At 37.9% G+C, this 25,530-nt stretch overlaps 2 protein-coding genes and 2 long non-coding RNA genes across 4 annotated transcripts; 1 reads left to right on the top strand and 3 right to left on the bottom strand.

Moving 5' to 3' along the window:
- Positions 1-314: 314 nt before the first annotated feature.
- On the bottom strand, positions 315-8,638 carry LOC311268461 (interferon-induced very large GTPase 1-like; the record flags this gene model as incomplete). Its single annotated transcript, XM_084372136.1, has 8 exons — positions 315-1,544; positions 1,794-2,480; positions 2,652-5,964; positions 6,077-6,114; positions 6,285-6,399; positions 6,744-6,790; positions 7,863-7,994; positions 8,491-8,638. 8 exons carry the CDS (start codon positions 8,636-8,638, stop codon positions 835-837), a joined length of 5,190 nt encoding a protein of 1,729 aa, XP_084228262.1. The 3' UTR covers positions 315-834.
- Positions 8,639-8,865: 227 nt separating this feature from the next.
- Positions 8,866-11,918, bottom strand: LOC311268354. The gene is made up of 3 exons (XR_014623966.1): positions 11,806-11,918; positions 11,155-11,195; positions 8,866-8,968 (listed from the first exon to the last, which is right to left on the bottom strand). It is a non-coding gene; the product is annotated as an uncharacterized lncRNA (long non-coding RNA).
- Positions 11,919-12,997: 1,079 nt separating this feature from the next.
- Positions 12,998-14,749, bottom strand: LOC311268460 (uncharacterized protein; the record flags this gene model as incomplete). Its single annotated transcript, XM_084372135.1, has 5 exons — positions 12,998-13,062; positions 13,569-14,168; positions 14,323-14,428; positions 14,512-14,546; positions 14,659-14,749. The coding sequence occupies 5 exons, from the start codon at positions 14,747-14,749 to the stop codon at positions 12,998-13,000; spliced, it is 897 nt and encodes a 298-aa protein (XP_084228261.1).
- A 5,940-nt stretch (positions 14,750-20,689) lies between these two features.
- Positions 20,690-24,333, top strand: LOC311268352. Its single transcript, XR_014623964.1, has 4 exons — positions 20,690-20,909; positions 22,523-22,619; positions 23,160-23,357; positions 23,777-24,333. It is a non-coding gene; the product is annotated as an uncharacterized lncRNA (long non-coding RNA).
- The last annotated feature ends 1,197 nt before the right edge of the window (positions 24,334-25,530 follow it).

The following is a 25,530-nucleotide window of genomic DNA, read 5'->3' as shown; positions in this document are numbered from 1 at the left end:
ACTCTTTCTGTTAATAAAGCCTCAGAACTTCAAATTTGATATATTATGATTTCACATGTCACACCTTCATCAATTTTCTCCATAAAAATGTAAATATACAACTCAAAAAGCAATATACAAAGGCGATAACGTGCATGCTGTCAAATCTTTCAACAGAGTTTAACATGATAAAATAAAATGAAGAGACAAATAAAAATGTGTCATCATTCCATCATTCAAACTAAAATAATTAAAAGTATGTTCATAAAACTCAAACATCGTGTTTCAACTTCTGGCACATTTCTTCGCTCCTTGAAACAAATTCAAACCAAACGTTTCAAACATATTGTAAAAAACAACAACAAATGATTAAACAAAAACTACATCAAAATAAAGATTTAGACATTTATCTGCAAAAAACTTTAAAAAGTAGAAATATGAAGTAAAAAAAATACTTGAAATACTCTTTCATTACATGCTTATATAATAGAAGTACATAATATTGTGCATCCTGTAAAACAATGATGTAATAGGATTCAGTTTCAATCAAACAGCGACACGTTGTAATAATTCTTGTCTTCATTTCCTTTTAAGTCATGATTACATAGAAATGTTGCCATGAATCCTACATACGTACATGTAACTGACTTAGTACATGTGAATTATAACTATTGTTCTTTTGCATTCTTTCCCTTGTTGCCTTCACCTCAATCAAGCAAACAGACTTTTGTTGTCTGAATCCATTTCTCACTCACAGACAAATTCACCTGTCAGTGATAAAATCAGTTGTGTTATTCTGTGATTCAGGAATAACAAGAGATTTTCAGCAGGGTTGTAGTTTTATTGGCTCACTCACTACTTGAACATTTCATCCAGACTTTTAATGGCATCATCTTTTTTGTGGTCTTTCCAATCTTTGGGAATTTCTCCTTTGCCTTGGAATTTTAATTCATAGTGATCCTCCAGTTCCTTCTTGAAGCGACACACAAACCATGTCCAATATTTCACCTTTGACTCATCAGGGGTAATTCTCCAGTTAGCAAACCTTGGGCCAGCAGTTCGGTACTCTTTAAAGGGAACTGACTTGTCTGAACCTGAATGGTAAAAACTGTGATCACTTGCTACATCTGTTGTACAGAAATCAACACTCAGTTCCACTGAGTTTCTGTAGTGAAAACCATTGACTGCAGCAGATCGATGAAAAGGCACACTGTGGTCATCAGGACTGTGATCTGCCAGTGTGTTGGTACAAACAGCTGCACAGAATGGACACTTCACCCAGCAGCAGTTACACAGCTGATCAATGAGGATTTGATCAGGCTGGTCCTTGAATTCCTTCATCTTATCCAGTGAGAGGCTGTTCATCTCCTCCATGATGGATTCAAGGCCTTTCTCTATCTCTTCTTTTAGAAAGTCAAAGTCGTCTATATCTCTGAAGTTTTGACAACAGATGGTGAATTTTAGTTTGCTGTTCAGACAACGGGAAAATGTCTTCACCCACTTGTCTATGTCCCCTTTGTCCATGTCCCCTTCCTCTGTTTTGTTTTCCTCCGTTTTGTTTTCCTCTGTTTTGTTTTCCTCTGTTTTGTTTTCCTCCGTTTTGTTTTCTTCTGTTCTGTTTTCCTCCGTTTTGTTTTCTTCTGTTTTGTTTTCTTCTGTTTTGTTTTCTTCTGTTTTGTTTTCCTCTATTTTGTTTTCCTCCATTTTGTTTTCTTCCGTTTTGTTTTCCTCCATTTTGTTTTCCTCCGTTTTGTTTTCGTCCGTTTTGCTTTCCTCTGTTTTGTTTTCCTCTGTTGCAGTAAATAAAGCCTTACTCACAAGTTTTTTGATGTCTTTAACATTTTTCTTGAGTGCATTCTCTGCTTTATCTCTTTGTTTTGAGGAGATGTATTTCTTTACTTCCGCCTTTATAAAAGCCTCAACTTGCTTCCTTGGGTTTCTGATGTAGGTGATAAAACCATCAAAGTCCTCTTTCTCTGCCAGTGACTTCAACACATGTTTCTCTAAGTTCAACCTGTTCTCACTGAATGCTGGGAAACTGCACCTCATCTCAGCAGCGATGTCAATAGCTGTCTTGTTACAGACGGCCTCAACAGTGGAACTCTTCAGTTTTTCACAGATCAGTTCTCCAAACACAACAGCAGATGAGCTCCCTTTACAGAAGCTTCTGAAAATGTTGTAATATTGCTCTTTCTTGCTTTCTAAATAAACATGTGCATCATTGTTAATTTTGAATTTCTTGTGGGACTCTGTCAGCCAACTCTCTGCTCTGTGAAATACATACAGCTCAAGATCAACTGTAAACTCCTTCTTCAGAGCATATTTCCTCTTTGATTTAAATTCTGTCACCTTTTCTTTTACCTTGTTGGCAACTTCTTGCAAGTAAGCTTGATTGTAGCCTTGTGTAGCTACAGGTTTCTTCTTAATTATGTTCAAGGTCTGTTGTTCAACATCATCAATGAGGGATCGGATCAGTTCCTGTTCTTCGTGTGGCAGGTGTTCTTTTTGTTTTGTTGTTTGTTTTGATGATAAAGAACTCGATGTATGTTTCTCAGTTTGTTGTGTTGACCAAAGTCTGGAAAGGTTTTTTAAAGGCCTAAATAACCAATGTCCTTGCTTTTCTGCGTTCTTGTCTTCCGTCTGATTGTCTTGGGATCGTTGGCTTGTGTCACGGGACTCCTGGTGCTTGGTGAGGGTCACATAATCCAAATAGTCTCCAACTTCTGGCATGTTTTTGAATCTGCCTTTGACTTTTGATTCATTTATGTGATTGCCTTCAATACCGAGCTCTTGAAGGATAGTATATTGATCCTCCTGATAGTTGATGTCCTTAATAGGTGTTGTGCCTACAGTTAACTCAGTAACCCAGCCACTCCAAACTGAGTCAAACTGCTTTCTAAGTTCCTTTTCATCTTCGACCTTGTCTTTTAACTGATGAGCGAGATCTTTACTCTTTTGTAGCAGTTTGTTCTCAAACTCTGTCTTCTTATCATCAAGTTTTTTACGAGCATTCTTCTGCTGGATAACTTCATCTATTTTTCTTTGGACTCCTCTCACTTGTTCATCATGAAAATCCTTGATTTTGCTTTCAAATCGCCCTCGCCACTGAGCCAACATTTCTTTGTCTCTGTCATCATCAAAGTATGTTGTCATTGCATTTTGGATTTCTCCATAAGTTTTGTGAATTTCTTTATTAAGATAACTGAGCTCAACCTTGACAAGTTCTTCATTTTCTATTTTGTTGTAAAGCTCGTTTTCAATGGTCAACATGTTGCTCCTCAGGGCCCAGGTCCAGTTCCCATACTGGACCTCAAGTTTTCTGTACTCTGCAATTTCAAGTGTGTTTTTGAAACTGAAAACAAAGTTTTCGTTCAGCAGGGCATTCCACAGGTCATGAGTTTTGATTTTGAACTGTCCAAGAGTAATCCCTTCAGACTGTGAAGCTTTAGAGAGGATGAAGGTCTTCAGCTCTTGGATGCTCTCACTGTAACCTGGATTTGGAGGAGCCATCGGTGGACTTCCCTCCCACAGTTGGGCAAAGTACTTCACATCTTTTTGAACGTCAAATGCAATGATGTCACTGAAGCACTCAGCATCACAACCCTCCTCTTCAGCTGCAAGTTGGGCCATCTGGTCCAGTTTTTCTTGCAGGCGTCTCTTTCCATCCATGTTCTTCTCTGTAGCTGCAATATCTGTGACATTCTGATGAACAAACACGCAACTTGGAGAAAGTTTAACTTGTTTCATCCTCATGAAAGCTTGTACAACAATCTGCAGAACATCTTGCATGTCAGCTGGATTCTCTCCAAAGATGTTGATCAATGTCATGTTTCCCAGACCAACAACAAATGTTGCCAGTTCATTGTCGTGGTGAAGAGTGGCGTTACCTGCCAACTCAAGAGCACGCAGTCCTTCAGTGTCCACCACCAGAACGTAGTCGAACTGATAGTCTTTCTTGATCTCCTCTGACACTCTGACCAGCTGCATGAAGGCACCCTTGGTGCACCTGCCAGCACTGACTGCAAACTGTAACCCAAACATGGCATTCAGCATTGTTGATTTTCCACTGCTCTGTACGCCTAAAACTGACAAAACAAAAACTCTCTTGTTGCCCAGTTTCTTGATGACTTCATCTAAAAGACTAGAGATCCATGTTAAAGGCACATGACCTGCATCACCATCCATCAGCTCCATTGGGTGTCCTGATATCATCACCTCTGCAGCCAGCTCAGGGTATTTAGACCAGTCAGTCTGTCCACTCATTGGTCGTTTCTCCAGAGATTTATGGGCTTCATAGATCTGTCCCATTTCTCTAAACATGTGCTCCAAGCCAAAAGTTGCTGACTGTAGTTTTGTTGATATTTCTTCAAGCTCTTTTTGCATCGTTTTCATTTGGAGCTGATCAGATTTGACATGTTTCTTCTTCAAAGCCAAGACCTCAGACCATTTGTCATCATAGCTTTGGAGAATTGAAGAGAGATCGTCTGTGCAGAGGGCATCGATTAAGATCTGAGTCCATTTCAGGAAATACTCTCTGTCTGTTGATTTCAAAGATGAGAGGCTTTCAATGAACAACTTCATTAGTTTACTACAGGAAGCTTTGACTTGTTTCTCCCGTATTTGCATCAGTTCATGTTGCCGTTTACATTTCTCCTGCTCGAGATGTCCTGTCAGGTGATACAGTTTTTTGTTTTTTTTGCACCACTCATGCCAAAGTTGGCCTTGACATTGGAGAAATGTATCTTTGACCATGGAAACATCCATCTTCTTAAAATCCACTGTTTTCATAGCAGCAGATTTCCCTTTTTGGCAGAGGCTGTCATCTTCATCCACTCTGATTCCAGAGACCTCAGCCATGGTTTCAAGCTGGAAGGATGCATGTGGTCCAGACAAAATGTTTCTAATGATTCTATTTAGTTCTTTAGAAACATCTGACAGGCTTCTGTCCTTCAGACCCATTTTGTATTTTCCTTTTGTCAACTGAACTGCACCACTATCATTATCAGCAATGAGAATAATGAGAGGCTTTGGAGACTTGAAAAGGGCTGAGATAACTGTAGAACTTTTGTCACCTTTATCCAGAGTTGGGACAAGAACAACATTGACTGAAGATTTTTCAGTCAGTATGTCACGCTGTATTTCATTTAACAGAGCATCACCATGAAGATTACAGAAGGCAATGCAGTCAGTGAAGGCATCATTGGGTTTTCCAGCTGGGCAGTACCAGGTAATATCTGCCACTCCATCCATCAAATGGCGAGACTTTGTGCTACCTGGACAGTTTCTGTGGAAGAAGGTGTTGTGACGGTCGTTGATCAAAGTGTTCATCAGCTGAGATTTAGATTGAGACAGTGGACCAAGACGGAAAAATGACACCATGGGTGTCTCAGCATTGCAGATGGGCATACTCTTTATGGTGACAGTGTTTGAATTATCTTTGGTTTTCTTCCATGTTTTTATTATTTGTCTGAATGTCCACAGAGGACATTCAATGTCCATTTTGACTGGGTCAGGAACAAGCAAAGGTACAGCGTACTGACACTGTGACAGCTTTGTAATCATGTTCTGCTTAAAAAAGCTGTCTGAGCAGTGAAATGCTGCCATCTGAACGTCCATTGGATGCACATGAGACTGTTTTGGTTTATCAGAGTTGACAGTGTTGCCATAAAGAGCATCTAAAGCACTTTCTTCTGTGCAAAGAATCTCTGGAACAGGCTTTGAATGGCTGACCTCAGGACTGTCTTGTCTTACATGAATATATCTGGCTCTGTAGTCTAACATCATCAGCCTGTGAAGGAAAGTATGAACTAGATCTTTCTCACATGTCTCATGATCCTGTTTCACAGGTGGACCTATCTGAAGAAGATCTGCTGGTGAAAACTTCTGTTGATATCTGTCTTGAAGGTGAAGTCTGCCGAGCAGTGTTTCAGTTTGTGCTGGATATTGTTTCTTCATGTTGGTCTCTTGGGAAATCTTCTCTGACTGCTGGAAATAAGTGATTAAAAATGTACTGTATGTAACAAAATTCATTGACATAGGATGGGATATAAAGTAAATAGTCCTACAGATCTTGTCAATAAAGTTAGGAGTCTCTTACCTTATCCTTGTTTCCACAAAGATTCATATCTGAAGTACCTGCAGTAAAATAATTAACTTTATCATGAAAGTGTCAGAGCAACGTGCTATTGGACCAATGCATTTTTTTCTTTTTATCCTATAACATTTAAATTTTTTATGAATTAAGTCAGATATGTCTTTGACAGTTTCATGGTTTTGTACTATTAAATAATCTTCCAAAATCTTACCGTTCTCCTCGGTTGCAGATGTTACAGACTTGATTTCAGACTCTCCTGCTACTGGTGTGTTGTTGTCATTCTTCTCGCAGTGTTCAACATCAGCAGGTTTGTCCACTGCGTCACACTAAGAAACACAATTATTTAATTTCATTTCTTGTTACCAGGTTATAACTATTGAAATTAAAGATCAATAACACAGTAGTACCACCAAAAATAAAATCAAGGAAAGCAATATGTACAAACTAAATGCAATCAGGTTTGTAATTTAGTCAGAAGAATGTAATTTCTTCTGGGAAAGTGTTTTCAACTCATCCATGTGTCTAATCAGGAGATCCATGGAGTCAAACTGTTCAAGTCCTAACTAAAAACATAAACAGCTCCAATCTTCAGTTGAAGGTCTAACTTTAGAAAAATAGGTGGCATTAAACATAAATACTGCTGTGAGTACTGAGGTTGAAAAGGTCTCACCTTTACCTCGGTTTTAATCACCCTCTCCTCCTCCTCCAGCTCGTCTCCTGCAGGGTAATGTAACAACAAGCAGGTCGCAGGATTGAAGTTGTCAGTGAACTATTCCAGCTGAAGAGGATTTATTTGCAAAAATGATGTGTGTTCAAAAAGTTCACTGTTTAACAAGATGCATCTATATATGCTATATCTATAAATCTCGATCTCTCTCTCTATATATGTATATATATGTGTGTGTGTGTGTGTGTGTATATATATATATATATATATATATATATATATATACAGTACATATGTATACAGTACATATATATATATATATATAGGGCATTAACAGAAAAGCCAATTTGTCGACAACCCCTGAGAGTGGTCGACAAGTTGTGTTTTTTTTTTTTTTTGGGCAGTGAACAGTGACAACAAATTTGTCTTCAAAATAAGAGCTATACATTGCACCCCATTGGATTTTAGAACTGGGTTCTTAGCTGGGGGCTTTTAATTTGAAAGTAGCGACCGTTCGTAGCTTGCCGCTACACAACAAGCTGACAGCAGCTACTAGCTGTTTGGTTGTGTCCGCTAGCTGTCAGCTACAAAGACCGAGGAGAGGCTAGCATCTCCCGGATCTCAGCTGCTTTCCAGTTGCTCATCTTGACGTCCGCGGATGAAGTAATGGACTGATTGCTGTGATCAGCTGTTTCCTGGTTTTAAAACTCTCCGGCTGTGGGCCAGACACACATCCCATGTATGGAGGTGTTCCTCCGCTGTGTCAATGTGATGACGTCATCAAACGACTTGTCGACTCGACTTCGACTTTATTGACAGATAAGTCGACTTGAAAAAATCTGAAGTCATTAATGCCCTAATATATATACACATATACACATATATATATATACCACTGTGATCCTACCCTCTCACTGAAGTTACATAGTGCAGAAACAAGTGATGGGGCAGAGTGGCTGAGACAGAGACACCATTCACTTTATTGAAACACACTGTACCATCAACATGAAGCATTTTGAAGCTGTTATTTTAAGGTAAAAAAAAGTTACATCATGTTGCTTTAAGAATACAAAGATTTCAAAAATGCAAAACAACAATAGAAGGAAATGGAGTAATTCCTACTTTGTTTGGTAGCTGTTGAAACTGTCTGAGATGTTTGACTTGTGTCCTTCACTGCTGCACTCTCCTCAATGGACCTCTCACTCGTGTTACTGCTGCTTTCACTGTTGATCTCTTTACCTTCATCAGCCTCTTCTGTTGAAGGGTCAAAGACAACACATATCAGAGATTAGATTACTTCATGTATTTCTTCATCATTATTGCTGTAATACATCTTTGTGTACTTTCACTCCTGTCAACCATCGCTTATAATTGAATACATTGTGATCTCGTTGATCTGCTCTGTACATGCGACATCTATTGCACGTCTGTCCGTCCTGGGAGAGGGATCCCTCCTCTGTGGCTCTCCCTGAGGTTTCTTCCGCATTTTTTCCCTGTTAAAAGGGCCTTTTTTGGGGCAAGTTTTTCCTCACTCGAATCGAGGGTCGAAGGACAGAGGGTGTCGTCTCTGTACAGATTGTAAAGCCCTCTGAGGCAAACTGTGATTTGTGAATTTGGGCTATACAAATAAAATTTGATTTGATTTGATTTTGATTTGTATGAAGCTTGAGCTGAATAGATTGTAAATAAAAAATAATGTTACTTTTAAAATCAATATTAACATACAACCCCAAAATCATTAAAATATCACCTCTATCACTGGTTACAGATGGGATCACAGACTTGTTTTCAGTATCTCCTCCCTCTCTGGTGCTGTCATCGTTCTTGTCTGAGTGTTCAGCACCATTAGCTGTCTGAGATGTTTGACTTGTGTCCTTCACTGCTGCTCTCTCCTCCATGGACCTCTCACTCGTGCTACTGCTGCTTTCACTCTTGATCTCTTTGCCTTCATCAGCTTCTTCTGTTGAAGGGTCAAAGACAACAAATTTCAGAAATTAGAAATTAGCTAGTTCATGTATTTTGGACAGCATTGTAAAACTTGAACTGAACAGAATTGAAATGACAATAATGTTACTTTAAAAATCTACATTACAACCATAAAAATAAACTGAAATTTCACCTTCATCACTGGTTACAGATGGTATCACAGACTTGTTTTCAGTTTCTCCTCCCTCTCTGGTGCTGTCATCATTCTTGTCTGAGTGTTCAGCACCATTAGCTGGATCACACTAAGAAAACAGATGATTATATATGACTTTGAGCTCCCCCGGATTGAACCATTGAGATTATCACAAAAGAATAAAAGCAAGGAAATATGATACGCACAAACTAAATGCACGCAGGTTTGTAATTTAGTGAGAAGAAAGTTATTTCGGTTGCACTTTATTTTACAGTACATTAATAAGACGTAACAAGCCGCACTTTGTGTCATATTAGACTTTTAGTACTTAAAATATAGGCTAATACTTAGACACTATTAGGCCTATACCAAATTATACTGTAATTACAAACCAAATCGGCGATCCTAATACATTATTAGACACCATTTTACAAGATCTTAGTCTCATTAGAAATCACACACAATGCCATATCAGATCCAAAATATGCTAGTTAGACGCTATTCTACCCTCACTACCAAATTATGCATTTAATGCTACCAACATCGCCCTATAGCTTAATTAGACGAATGTACTGCCATATTATATCGGGCATGGCATTTATAATAGTCGGACAAACACACTTGTTTCTAAGAACATGTTGTTTTCATTTAGTTTACTGATATTGTTTGAAGCCGGGTTATTATTTCATTAATTATATTAGACATAAATGCGGGACTTTTATTTTGAAAGCGTCTTGCTGAACCGAAAACATCCGGTGTTCTTGTGGATAGTGTGGCTGTGTCCAAATTCAGGGGCTGCATCCTTTAAGGACGCGGCCTTTGCGGCCCACGAAGGTCAGGTCCTTCAGAGAGACCTTGAAGGCCTCGTCCACCGTTGTTAAATGGGACGTCTAGCCTTCGGAGTATTTCCTGGTTGCGTCACCAGGTGTTCATGCATTAAAGTCTGTTTTGGTTCAAACTCTGGCAAAATATACTTAGACTTTTCTGTATACTTATATAAGATAAGTCAAGTATATGATTAGTACATAAAAAGTATACTGAAAGCATACTTTCTTATTTTTAGTTTAAAAGAAGTCTAAGTATTTTTGGCCTATACTTGTACTTAATCTTTTGATCGAGATATACTTCAGAAAAGAAGAATGAAGTATTCTTGCCTTATATAGAAAGTTTAAGTATACTTGGCTTGTAGTTGTGCTTACTCTTATGATAGAGTAGCCTATTTAATACTTTTGCACGCATATTGGTTTCTTTGAGGAAGTGCTCCAGCATGTTTTACATACTATCTTATAACTTACATGTTAAAGTTTATAGTAACACATCAGCTTTGGGGTGGAATAGCTGAGAGTAAAAAGTACACAAGTGGAACTGAAATTGATCGTATATGTACACAGTGTTATTAACCCACACAGACACAGATCAACATTTGCCTAATTTTATTGACAATTCTTCCAAGGTGTGAGAGTATTGTAACAGACTTGATTCATACTGGCTGCTATTGTAAGCCATTGCCAGAATATGAATACATTTATATTTAAATCTCATCACAAAACATCAAGTCTCTCATCTCATCACAAAAGGAGCAAGTCTCTTTATGTAATACATAAATCATTGGCTACAGCAGGACTCATGACCGCTCTTTTAGTCCATTTCATATAGATGCAATGTCCTGGCAGCTTCAATAGCTGGTCTAATGTTACTGGGGTTGGATAGTGACATGGCTTTAAATGGTCTGATGTCTTAACTATGGGAGTAGAGCGTCAAGGAAGCCACCTACAAACTCCACAAGACTCCAGAGAACATCCAGGTTACCATGGACGTGTGTAGTAGCGACCAGATGTTAACCGATGTGGTTTGACTTTAGTTAAGGTTCCGTTTTCTTCTAATGATCAATAAATGACTCTGTAAGAAAGTGAAACTATGTTAACTAAAGCTCAAATAAATGTATTTTCCTCTGAACTCTGTGTGTTTTGTCCTAATAGCCTATTATGAAGGCCATGCCTATTATAAAGGCCAACAAGTGCGGCTTGTTACATCTTATTAGCATATTGTTTTTGTCTAATTTGATACAAAGTGCGGCTTGTTACGTCTTATTAGCGTATTGTTTTTGTCTAATTTGATACAAAGTGCGGCTTGTTACGTCTTATTAGCGTATTGTTTTTGTCTAATATGATACAAAGTGTGGCTTGTTACGTCTTATTAATGTACTGTAAAATAAAGTTTCTTCTGGGAAAGTGTTTCCAACTGCACCAGGAGGTTCAGCGGGTCACAATCTGTCCTCATTTGAAAAGATCTCACCTTCACCTCTGTTGTAGCTGCTCTCTCTTCCAGCTCGTCTCCTGCAGGGTAATGTAAAAACAAGCAGATTGTAGAACATAAAACAATAAAACAATGTTATTGTCAGTGAACTATTACACCTGAAAAGGATTTATTTGCAAAAATGGTGTGTGTGTTCAAAAAGTTCATTGTTTAACAAGAGGCATCTCCTCTATACCAAATAGAGATGAGGTGTTTTAATATTAAAGCAACATTATATAGAATTTGGCACTTTGTGCAATTTGGCACCCCCACAGTTTCTGAGTGTAACACCACTGTCGTAAATGTAAATCCCAGCTCTGTAACGATTTGTCAGATGTAATGTAAGTGCTAACTACAAACAAAACTCATTACATCATAACAATGTTGTGTTAAAAACTTGTATGTTGAAGTAAACATGTATGTAACACTGTGATCCTTCCCTCTCACTGAAGCTACATAGTGCAGAAACAAGTGATGGGGGACAGAGTGGCTGAGACAGAGACACCATTCACCTTATCACAAGACGCTGAACCATCAACATGATTTTGAAGCTGTTATTTTAAGGTTAAACATTTACATCATGTTGTTTTGATTATAAAAAAGTTTGTAGAAATGCAAAACAACAACAAAAGGAAATGAAGTAATTCTTACTTTGTTTGGTAGCTGTTGACTCTGTCTGAGATGTTTGACTTGTGTCCCTCACTGCTGCTCTCTCCTCCATGGACCTCTCACTTGTGTGACTGCTGCTTTCACTCTTGATCTCTTTACCTTCATCAGCCTCTTCTGTTGAAGGGTCAAAGACAACAAATATGTAAGGGATAATGTATAGTTCAGAGGCTGTTATGGAGAAATAAACCCCAACAGGTTGTATGGAACCCCGACACGAAGCGGATAGGTTCCATACTAACTATACATTATCCCACTTATTACACAGCTTACGAGTTAAATAAATAATAAATAATCACCCACAAAGATTGAGCAGCGACAAGGATTGGTCAGTAAAATTTTCACTTTAACTTTCACTTTCAAGGCCGGCCTGAGAGAGGAGCTGGACAGCGGTGCTTCTTATGCTGTGGTTGGTGTAGCGCGTTGAAAGTCCAGCTGTCTTGCTTATGTTGCTATATGTTGCCAGGGCGGATCAGAGCGCCATCCCTAGCAACGGTCTGTTATACTTGACGACGGTCATTATACAGAAATAACGGACTGTAGAACGCAGCGATGGACCAATCAGAGAGCAGCATTCAATAGAGCCGAGTACTAAGAGATTAGATTACTTCCTGTATTTCTACAAACCTGCATGAAGCTTGAGCTGAATAGATTGAAAATGAAAAATAACGTTACTTTAAAATGTATATTAATATACAACCCTAAAAATCATTAAAATCTCACCTTTATCACTGGTTACAGATGGTATCACAGACTTGTTTTCAGTATCTCCCTCTCCCTCTCTGGTGCTGTCATTGTTCTTGTCTGAGTGTTCAGCACCATTAGCTGGATCACGCTAAGAAAACAGATGATTATATATGACTTTGAGCTCCCCTGATTGAACCATTAATATTATCACAAAAGAATAAAAGCAAGGAAATACGATATGCACAAACTAAAAGTAAGCAGGTTTGTAATTTAGTGAGAAGAAAGTAATTTCTTCCAGGAAAGTGTTTCCAACTGCACCAGGAGGTTCAGCGAGTCACAATCTGTCCACATTTACACTAAAATTGAACAGAGTCACCATCTGCAGGTTAGTCTACAGTTGTAATTAAGGCAATGTGTATGATGTGCAATAGGTAACGAGGCAAAGTCGAATAAATGGGTATTATTAAAAACAGAAATGCTATGACACTGACTACTGAGGTTGAAAAGATCTCAGCTTCACCTCTGTTATAGCTGCTCTCTCTTCCAGCTCGTCTCCTGCAGGGTAATGTAAAAACAAGCAGATTGTAGGATTGAACATAAAAAAGCGTTTTTGTCAGTGAACTATTCAAACTGAAGATTTATTTGCGGCAGCTCCATGTACTTTCTTCAGGCTGTGCCTGGCTGATACCCATGGGTCAATAAAGGCCACCAGACGCTCTCCAACGAGCTCCCCTCCCCTTTGACATTTCAGTTATTTAAAGGTACAATAACTGACTTTTGGCCTCATGAGGGCAGCAGAGACAAGTTGTAAACACTGCATTTAGATTTTATAAGTTGATATTGTGAACTTGTTGGCAAACTCTGCATATTTATACATTCAGTAGTTAGAAAACATTAACATTTAATGGGACTCATGTTTCAGCTACCTGAAAAAAGTCCATTATTCAAACTGTTTTTGGTCTGTGTTTGATCTCCACCAACTCTAGAGGGAAATATCTGTACATTTTATCTTGATAAAGCACTGTAGGTGTTATCTAAGAATGCCAACATTAAAATCTCACCTGTTTGATTTTGCTGAAACACTGATGAATCTATGCTTTCTTCTTCATGGGATTTGTGGTCCAGATGTTCTTTCTGTTCTCTATTTTCATCACACATCGGTCCACTGTAGCAGTGTGGATCATTTTCAGAGACCATGATGTCTATTTTGTCCAACAGTGCTATGATCTCTTTTTCATCCATCATACTTCTTGTACATGTGTGATATCTTTTTTCAGCAAACCTGCTGTTGGATTTCAGCTCTGTCAGCGCATTTTCACATTTTTCATCTGACTCATGAGTCACAACTGTCATTAAATAAGTGAGTGAGCCTTTCCCAAAAGCTTTTTCTAACCACTGCACTCCTGAGCTGTAATGGCTGTTATGCAGACCATTTGGTAACAGTAAGAGAAAGGCATGAATTCCCTCATTTAATGGGAATTGGTCAGTGTTTTGTAGGCCAAGCATGTTAATGACAGAGATGAGCCTCCCACACAAATCATACAGTTTGGTGGAAAACTGTTCCACATCAGCCTGCTCATCATGATCAAGTAAGATGTTTTTAGATCCAATGTCAATACAATCTGTGTCACCAATTAACACAAGTGTGAGTTCAGGCAGCACTGAAACAAATAAAACATCAATATGTTAAACTGCAGAAATCATTTAAAAACAACAGTATCACAGTTATACAGAGTTTGCAGAAAAACAATGACACAATGAAAGGTAATAAACAAATCTGACATTCTCACAATTAGTTATAATTAAGTTTGTTACCTTTCTCATTGGATGCAGATGATCCTGATTTGATTTCAGACCCTCCACCTGTGTCATCATTGTTCTCTGACTGCTGGTCTTCATCAGGTTCATTCACTGGATCACACTGAGAAAATGGATAATTTTATTGATCAACTCGTCACATCAGACCCACTGAGATGAAGATGTGTTTTGAAATCTTACATTTACCTTGGCTTCATCTTCACTCTCCTGTAACTCCTCCACTGCAGGGTCATGTTGGAATATCAGAATAAACATGATGAGCATAAAAACATCATAATTAGTAAACTCCTTGTCCTAAGTTTATTTTAGTTTGTTTTAATACTTTTAAATTACCCTTTATATTTGTCACAGGTGGTGTTACAGAGTTGACATCCGAGTCTTCAGCCCTTCCAGCTGGTGTCTTGTCTTGGTTCTCCTCCTCCATCTTATCTGTTCTTCATGCTTTATAAAGTCACAGGACAAAGGCAGTTAGAGAAACACTGTGTGCAGTTAAAATAGGAGACAAAACAAACAACCTTCTTTTCCCAAGGTCGTGGGGTGAGGCAGGGATGCAATCTTAGTCCAGTCCTCTTCAATCTATACATTAATGAATTTGACAAATGGGACAAAACAATAATAGAATCTTTCCACACAGAGTTCTGTAAGAACATCATGCATGGACAGAGAAAGACACCAAACAATGCAATTAAATTTTACAATCACCTAAAAACTAGTGATCCCCAGACATACCATCACAAAGCCCTAACCTGCCAAGACCTGAAGCCAGAGAAGACTCCCCTCAGCCAACTGGTCCAGAGGCTCTGTCCAGACAACCTAACATGCCCCAGACAGCCTCGGGACCACAACACCAAGCCAATCAGACTAAACCAAATTATCAACCAACAAAAAGAAATCTATATCACATACTGGAAGGAAACAACTAAAACACAGAGTAAATTAAAATGTTATCTGACCCTAAAAAGAAACTTCACATTAGCAAATTATCTGAGCACAGTAAAAGATCCTAAATTAAGAAAAGCCTTAACTATGTACAGACTCAGTGAACACAGCCTAGCTATAGAGAAGGGTCGGCATAGACAGAGCTGGCTGCCAGAGGAGGAGAGACTCTGCTCCCACGGCTCTGAGAAATGAACATTTCCCAATATAATACAATATACACCCTGAATTTGAAATCACCTCATGTCATGACCTGAGGACAGCCAGTGGAACCTGAGAAACACAACTCAGTATTGACTTCTTTTTAATTGTTTCATTCTTAATTATTTATTGATTTCTTGTATATATCAGTCAACCTGGTTGATGGGCCTATAATTTATCTGGTTTATTAAAACCTGACTAGTATACATTTATTTGATCTATAAATAATTTAATGATTACATGATGATAGCTATTTGATAACTTTGAATAATTCCTTCCTATTAGAACGATTGATACTGATACTAATACTGATACTGATACTGATACTGATACTCACTGTGTGATGGAGGTTCTAATGTAGGAGCTAAATACACAACCACCCAGACCCTCCACTGTCCAGGTATGTACTGATACACACACACACACACACACGCACACACACACACACACACACACACACACACACACACACACACACACACACACACACCACCAGCATCAACACACACACACCACCAACATCAACACACACACACACACTGGCAACACTGTCTCTGTTACATTCATGCCAATAAAGCATATTGAATTTAATTACTGTGATAACCTATTACTGCAAGATTGAATTACCATTCAAGCTGAATGGGCAATAAAGGCTGCTGGACTACTGAATGGAAAAGTCCCACTGCAGCCAGTGTTTCTTCCTGTTAACACTCTGTGTCACACTGAGAATGGGCTGTGGTTAATAGTTGGATGTTATACCATCACTACCAGACGCTGTTGTTTCAGCATGATTAACATCATTAACATGGATAGCAATCGTGTGGTGGGGTATACTCCCCTAGTACACAGCAAGGTGTAGTGCTGGTGAATGCAGCCTGTACTCAACTCCTCCCCCAACAAATTCCCTAATCAGGGCCAAGCGGAAGCACCTGTGTGCCATTGTCCTGCCTCTGCTTCCTGCTCTGTCTCTGCTGTGGCTGTCCATGTGAGGAATCCCTGTTTGCCCCTTACCAGTGTTTTCTGTTTTTATGTCTGGTGCATGAGCGGTGAGTAGGCTTAGTTTTTAAAATGTATATTAACATGAAGTGAGCCTAGCTAATTTTAGCTTCCCCTTTTTTCAGTAATAACACTGCTGTTTTGTCCACAGTTTTGACTTCAGTTCTGTGTTTAATGTTTTAATGTGAAATTGCGTCCATAGGTCGTTGCTTTCATTTTGAATTGTGTTCTTGCGCTGCATTACCGTAATATCTACTATATACAGGCACCACAAATAACTGGGGGCTAGTTTGACCGGGGTTTTCTGAGTGGAGTCGGGCTTGACCACAGTTGCATAACCCTTGTGAAGTGTCAATAAATCTCCTTGCACTCAACTCCTTGCCTTGTTGTCCGCTTCTGGGTCCTACCAAAACTACGCATTGTAACATTAGGGCAAATATTGGTATGTGCAATTAATTAATTTTAATAATTAATCTTAAAAGTTCTTAATAATTATACGCTTGACAACCTTAATAAAAAATACACACAGAACATAGAAGAACAACAACAGTACATAAAAGATAAAATATTACATCTGTCTGTTTCTGATGCAGTAAAAAGTTAAATGTTGTTTACCACCAGTTAGGAGATTAGGTAGAAAAGATCAAATTAAATGAATATTAAACTTATTTCAAATTTTTAATTTAGGTCTTACATTCCGGAAATTATGTCCATGGTTCTTAAACTTTCTACATAAAGGATGGTAAAGTAATCCATAGGATTATTAATCTGATAATGAAAAATATTATACATCTGTAACAATGCTGAATAAACTCACCTTTGTGTTGTAATAGTTCTGCCTGGTCTCAGTAGATGTGCTGCCTTGTTACAAATCCTTCAAAATAACCAGAGATCACAATATGAGCTGTTGGTCTGCCCCTCCGAACTGTCCAGTCTGCACTGCAAAATAACCATCTGCATTTATATACCAGTGATGACAAAGAGTGAAAGTGAAAGTAGTTCAGCTCCAACTCGTGATTTCCCCGAAACCCTTCAACTGATACCACTGAAAAACACAATGTTCAGTGCTCTTTCAAAACTGTACTCTAATCTGATCTAAAAATAAAGAAATGTGTATATGTATATATATATATATATATATATATATATATTCTACAGTTAAAAGTAGATTGTTGTTTACTAACACGAGATTAGTTAAAGATTGACCAGTGGCTATATGATGAAATAAATATTAAATAAACTGTAAATATTAAAATGCTATAAGCTGGTTTAGCTCAGTGAGTCCTGAGGTTTTTTCTTTGCAGATTGCATGTTGCATCAGAGCCAGAGTACAGTAAATAAATTCATTTTATCAGCACTCAGCTAAAAAAAATAGTCATTCTGTTAATCAGCAATTTGCTGAATATTAGATCTGATGACCAACCAGTCCAATAATAGGTCCACCTTGCATTTAAATATATGTATTAATTACTCTTACTTGAACTTTTGATGCTGAAGTACCGTTATTGCCAAAAAATGTCTAGAAATTTACAAAGTAATATTTTGTACGCTGAATTGACGTCCAAATTTCTGGCTTACAACCAGAGGTGATATGGCCCTTTGCCATGTCGTGTTTTTCTCCAAATGCTGCTGCATTTTTTTAAATTTTGTATTCACTTTTGTATTCACTTGTATATACCTCTTTTACTCTGTGTACTAATCTATACTAATTTTAGTCATCATCCTGCTGCAACAATCAGCATACAACATCCCCACTGGGGATCAATAAAGGTTTATCTCATCATACTTTATCTTATGAGGAGTTTCGGTTTTGCGGAGCAAGATAAGAAGGGAAACAAACAAGATAAATGGAGGTAGAAGGACTAGTTTTATAGAGAGTGGTAAATATTTTTCAATGAGATTGCAAAAACTTTTGAGGACATCAAGGTAATTGTGTAAGAGTTTAATGTTTGATTGATGTGTAGTGTCGGTCTTAAGTTTCGATTAAAGTAAATCAAGTTGACATTAGCAAGCAAATTAAAGTGTAATAGATGATCTACTTCACCATTCTTTGGATTGCAAAGGAAAAAAAGATCCATTTACTTATACAGAAGATACAGACCAACACCAACAAGTTCTCCCTTGAATATTTATCTCTCTGTTTTAGTTGTCATGGTTGACCTCATTTGTGATCATTTATCATCATAATGGAAGAAATTCAGAAATCATCATGTCATCATTTCATATTGATGTCAAATAAAATGACTCAAACTTTTTGTTTATCACAACAAACAAAACAAAGACTCATTGGGTTGTTCTTCAGGACCCAGTTAGTGTTTTAGCATTTGGGTGTTCACATCAGGCATAGGCAGTTGTTTGCTCACAGGTTAGCCATAACAACTGTACAGGCTCAATGACTCTCAAGGGAGTGAGAGTTTACTGAGTCGTCATTCATGTGACAGTTTCCTGAACTCATTCTCACATTTGGGAAATATTTATTAAATTAAATTAGAGCAAGTTTTTATCAGAATTCAAGATTTAAGAGTTGATAGAAAAGTCCTTGAATTGTATTTTGGGCCAAATTAAAGTAGAATATTTATTTATTTATACACTTTAACAGATGTTGAAGGAATTTGGTGTAAATTTAAAATGTTAAAAAAACAACAAAAAAACAAACAAGACAAAGCACAAATTTGATGAAACAACATGTCTAATGGAAATCACGCCTTTATTACATCAGCCTCATCATTTTAGAAAAATCTTAACTGGAACTGATAAAAGCTTGATAAACAATCCTATAAACATGCTGGAGGTGCATGAAGACTTCAGACTATCAGCTGTAATTGCACATCTGTCTTAGCTTTAAAACATATTGGAAAGTCTAGTTTTATAGTGAGTGGAAAGTATTCGATGAGGTTTCAAAAAGCTTTTATCAGGACATCAGTGCAATTGTGTAAGAGTTTAATGTTGGATTGTGAAGTAAAGAAAGCAAGCAAAGAAATGCATGATTTTCTTCTTTCTTTCTTTCAATGGGGGAAACAAGATTAATCTTGGACAGAATATACAGACATTTAGAAGTTCTCCTTGAATATTTAGCTTTATCATTTTTAGTTGTCATGGTTGACCTTATTTGTGATCAGCTAACAAAATCAAAGAAATTCTGGAATAATTTCTGTTCAGTTTTTAAAAATTATTTTATTTTATTTATATTTTTATGCGGCGGTTTTTGAGTTGTCATTCATGTGACATTTTCCTGAACTTAATCTCACATTTGAGACATGGCCGGATTACCAACTGAGCAAAGCAGGCAATATTTCAGTTAATATCATGTCAACATTGAGCATACTCAAATAGAAAAATCAAAGTCCACTCAAAATTCACTGTTTCCCAATTTATTCAGTCAACTGTTATGAATATCATTGATGCAGGTGGAACAAACCTGACACAGTTTTAATCTGTGTTACTGATAACACTAAAACTTCATTATTAATAGTTTGTCTTGACAAGAAACCGTTTTGTGCTGTCACACTCATTCAGACACTTTTTTCTAACTGTCTTTAGAGTAGTTTAAATGATCTGCACTGTAAAAAATGTCCGTAGAAATTACGGTAAAAAACTGCCAAATAGCAACAGTGAAATACCGTAAAATCAAAAATAGTATATCACTGTAGTAAATACATTGAATTACTGTAAATCAAGAAACAGTAAATAACTTTAAATTGTACGGTCTTACTAAGTAGTAAATATGGAATTTTACTGTAAATATGGAATTTTACTGTGAATGTTATAAAAAGTTTGCAAAATTCACGGTAAAATACCATAATGTCACAAGCGTGTAATTACCTTAAAATTGACGGTATCATTCTGTCTGAATTACAGATTTTGCTGGTGTTTACATTTAAATTTACGGTACACAACCATAAAATCATACCATCATTTCTATAGAAAGTAGAATGTTAAAAAGTATGGTATATTTAAGCAATACATCAGGACAGGCAGTGGTATGTGCTTATTATATCACAGTTAAGGGGCATTGGGCTGACGCAAAGCACTTAATGCAATAGAAAACTATACATGTTTATTGTTTATTGTATATGTATTTTATTCTTGTACATGTACATTTTTTATTATATGTAAAACATGACAATGAAAACGTTGTTGTGTTTGTTGTTCCGTGTCAATAAAGCTTTATTGAATTGAGGAGAGAGAGAGAGATGACCGCAGAGTTAACAGAAGCTAGAAATTTTGAATTTCAGTTCACCATCATTTCTTCGCGCCCACAGGAGCAGTGTTTGAATTGAGGAGAGAGACAGAGAGAACGACAGAGAGACAGACAGACAGACAGACCGACAGATAGAGAGAGAGAGAGAGAGAGAGAGAGAGAGACACGCAGAGAGAGGACCGCGGAGTTAACGGAAATTTCAGTTCACCGCCATTTCTTCGCGCCCACAGGAGCAGAGTGTCTTCTTCAGGTAAGCACATTCACAGCTCATTGAGTCTGTCCGATCAACGTTAGCTAGCCGCAGAGCCACATTAGCTCTTATTCGTTGACTTTCAAGCAGAGGAGTTCAGGTAGCTATATCTTAAAAGTTGCTGGACGTGTCGCTATCTGCTTTTTGCAGAATAGAAGAGTCACTTAAGGGCTCTGAGAAGTCGCTAGCTACAGCTAACTTTGCTAATGCTAGAAAAATGTTTAGCTGTAACTTCTGTAGCAAGTCGGTTAAGACTTTGAGGGGTTATGTGCTTCTTTGCAAACTCCATAGAAATGAACCACGTTGTTTATTTAAGTGCACTGGAGCCGGTTGCAAGCAGACATTTTACAGATATGGAGCGTTTAGGGCACATTTTTACCGGAGGCATAGTGTATCTGCTCCTACTCCCATTACTGTTGGGACGGCTGTACGTGATTTTAAGTGTGCAATGGCGATGTGTGAGCGCCAGTGTCACGATACAAAAGATCTGGTAGCTCACTTGAGGGAGCATATTGTGGAAGGACGTGCTGTGACATGTCCAGTCAAAGGATGCACAAATGTGTTCAAGGTCAAATCCTCATTTTCCGCGCACATGTCACGGAAACACAGAGATCTTACAGATATCAGTATCAGTGACTTATTCAGAGAGTCTGCTTCACAATCATCATCTGTTCAAACTGAATCAGATAACTTTGGCGCTCAAGTGAATGAGACAAGTACAGGGACAGGTAAAGATGAGGGTGATATGGATATATCAGAGGATTTCAGTGATCTTTTTCTCAGAAATGTGTCTTTATTCTACTTGAAATTGCAGGGTGAGTTTGTAGCATGGCCCAAGCCACAATTGAACCTTGGCCGCTGTGATATTAAAAATATGTGTTACATGGTCTTTGGCTGGCCCAGCTGCTCATGTTTTTGAGTCATTTAATTGTAATTTGCAATCTTATGTGTTGGAAAGAGTGAAAGAGTTGATGATTTCATATTTCACTTGAGGGGATGTATATCCTGTCTTCTCCTTACACTTTCTTTCAGGTAGTCTACTAGTGGTTGTACTTGACATGGACTCATCAACTTCTTTGCTGGCCTACTAATCTACCCTTGTGATCAGATACCAATCTTGTCAAGAATAAATAGTGATAAGTGATTGCACAGTTGACCATGCATTAATTTAACAATAGAAGGCTTTATGTTAATCTCTTTTTATAAGCACTGGTTGCCACCCAGAAGGAGACCGGCCACACATCAAAACAATGGCTGAGGGCTGAGTCTCATGAGAAAAACAGACCACCACACTCTTCTAGTGGGTCATGAGTGATGATTGAGAGGATTTATGTTTGTACAGGTCCATATGTTGTTTTTTTGAAAATTCTGCATACTCTACATTTAAGCACAGCATAAATCTAGGCCTTTCATAATATAATTGTGATGGAAATAATGGAGAAACTGGTTTATTCTTAATAAAAGATGATACAAGGAGACTTGGATGTATTACGAAGGAAACATTTATTGACACTTGATCTAGGCGAATTCAAAGATAACATAACAAGTGAGAATGATCCCTTTAACACCTTAGCCATACCATTTTTTAACAAATAATTTCACCTTCTCCACAGCACGGTGCAGCTGGATAATGCAAGGCAGTCAACTTTGCAGGAGTGCGGTATGGCCAGTACTCTGATTCATCGTCATCGTTATCAGCACTCAGCTTCAGTGAGTACATTTAAATAGATAGGCTTCTGAACTGGTGCTGCCATTAAATGTTTTTGTTTCTTCATACCTGTCAAATACTTACATGGCCACATCAATAATTATTTCTCCCATATATGTCTACTACCCTGTTATCTGGAGTTCCTTAAGGGTAAATCCTCGGAACTATCCTTAAAAAAAATCAAAATCACTGATTCGATGTCAAATCCAAAGGATTGTGTGTTTTCAGCTGTAGCCTCCACAGTTTCTCCCTCAATCTCTCTCAATCTATTAGATCTGCTAAATCTGTTAACTGTTTTAAGTGCCTCCTGAAATCATATTTATAGGTTGGCCTTTTTATGAGATTTTTTAAACCTACTCTTCATTCACCATTTAATTTTTTTTCTGTTCCAACTTCTTTAATTAATGTTTTGTTTTTTGTTGTTGTTGTTGTTGTTGTTGTTGCGGGAAGCACTTTGCAACAGTGTAAGTGCTATATAATAATAATTATCATTATTATCATTAACACTTTTTTCTTTGTTGTCTTTCTTTGTCTGGTTGCAGAGAGATTCATGCCAGTCCACAGTAAACACCTGATTGAAGACTGCTGGTGAATTTTCAAGCAGGAATGATGACAACACCTGCCCAAAGTTCCAGTTTCCTTAACATTGTACCATGTCTGTATGAGACTCTGTCCCACCTGTCTTCAGTCAAGTCTGGACCCAATGACTCAAACACCAGTCTTGTCAAGGCTAATTAGAGGTAAACAATGGTTTATGTCAGTATAGCAAATGAGTAGATGCAAGCACAACTCAAACTTCACTCAATCGATCTCCCTCAAGTGCACGGTGCCAACAGCTTCATACAAACATACAGCAGAAAAAAAATCAGTATTATGGACAGGATTCAGGATTTAGGCTGCAATTCGACAAGGGTGAAACAAATACTGATGATCACTTAGTCCTGAAAAGTGACTGTTTCTACCTTTCACACTAATACAATAAAATAAATGAAATACTCCTGATGACCTGCAAAACTATATTCCAGAGTGCTGGTTTCATTCTATGTATAGCTCATTGGAGCTCAGTTTAACAACAGAAGGCTGAATTTATCTCTGTAGGCATCATGCTCAGGCACTGCATCAATCTAACCTTTGCTTTGTTTCTGTTTTCTGGCTGCAGAGAGGATCATGCCAGTCTACAGTGGACACCAGATGGACAACATATGAGTCTTCAAGCAGAACTGGTGACTGCTGAATGCTTTAAGTTCCAGTTTCTTGAACACCATGTCCATGTTAAGAGCCCTCTTCAGCCAAGTCTGGACTCAGTGACTCATTAGTGTTGATCAACACAGGGCAAGTGGCTCCTTTTTTCATGATGTTTATTTCTTCTACCATGGACTATCCTTCATATGTATGGACACACACTGTCTTTTCAAGATGTCAACACTGCCTTGTGAGTATACTGGGCAAGTTCTGTTTTTCACAGAGAATGTGTATATGCAAAGAGAAGTTCTTAAAGTTTGTCAATTATAGTCTGTACTTTGGTTTACAATGGGCTTAATTGGTTATTTCCTTTATAATTTACCATTTGCATTTGCTGACTGTAAAATCTACGCCAACAAACTGTAATTCCATAAGTGTTGTACCGTATTTTTTACCGTAAAATTCTGGCAACCACAGCTGCCAGTATTTTACCGTAAAGTTGAACTTTGCAATAAAATACCGTACTATATCTTACAGTTTTACCGTGTTTTTTCACTGATGGACTGTAATTAGGTTTACAGTATATCTGTTATTTTTAAAATAATTTACTGTAAACAGGTTTATATAATAACTGTTATTTTTACAGCAAATTACCGTAAACAGTTTTATTCTATAACTGCTATTTTTACAGCAAATTGCCGTAAACAAATAACAGTTATCTACTGTAAAATGTACGGTTGCCAAAACAGCATACCGTAATGTCTCATACATTGTGACTGTATTTTCTACGGTAAAATTCTGGCAACCACAGCTGCCAGTATTTTACCGTAAATTCTACGGATTTTTTTTTACAGTGTGTATAAATGGCAGTAAAATGTGCAGAGAGAGCACAAGGTCCGGGTCAAGATTACCATGTAACATCCATCCTACAGATACTGAATAGAGACAAAGATCTGGTGGTTAATCAGTGATGCCCCAATGAAGGTGCATGTGATGATTAATGGAGGAGCAACAGAATATTGCAACACAACGTCAACTTGCGATTGTATTTAGTAACTCCCGAAAACATAGTTATACCTTCAGATGTTACTAAACACATTCACGCACAAGCGTCGTGTTTTGGAAGTAACTTAGGCGGTGCAATCACTATAACCAACTCGGTATGAGAATAATTCTAGCATGCTAATGTGCTGTGTAGCCTATATGCTAACAAACTACCAACTGCTATCTCTGAATCTAGCTTGTTGTTGGCACGCGATTGAGGTTTTTTCAGACGATTTCATGGTTCGCCAGCTCCGTCAACAAATTCACGTGGATTCATTTTCCCCAGGGATGCTCATACAGCGGCAGTATTTACTACACGCTTCTCAACCAGCTGGGGGTAGTAATGAGTCCAAACTACCCAGTGTTGCTTTAATCCAGATCAACCTCTCAATGAACTCAGCACTCACCAGAAACTCTGCTTCTCTTCACCTCTCCTATCTGTAATGTTACGTTCATGAAGTAAAATACATTTCTCCTTCAGCTCCACTAAATAACAGTCAACATTACAGTATACAGATACCTGGCAATAGAGGTCATCTCCCTTTTTAATTCCAAATGTTCAAAATAATCTCTGACCTCTCCTAACCAGAGCAGAATCCGATTTGACTCTGGTGTTTATTTCTCCAGATGGGCTGGCTGTGCACCTGACTCTCTCCTCCAGTGCTGGCTTGCTGGTCAGAGCTTATA

Source organism: Pagrus pagrus, assembly GCF_965226575.1.
Source record: "Pagrus pagrus genome assembly, chromosome: 13".
In the NCBI taxonomy this organism is placed as follows: Eukaryota; Metazoa; Chordata; class Actinopteri; order Spariformes; family Sparidae; genus Pagrus; species Pagrus pagrus.
Note: the sequence above shows the minus strand (reverse complement) of the source record. Positions and strands in the feature narration are given on the sequence as shown.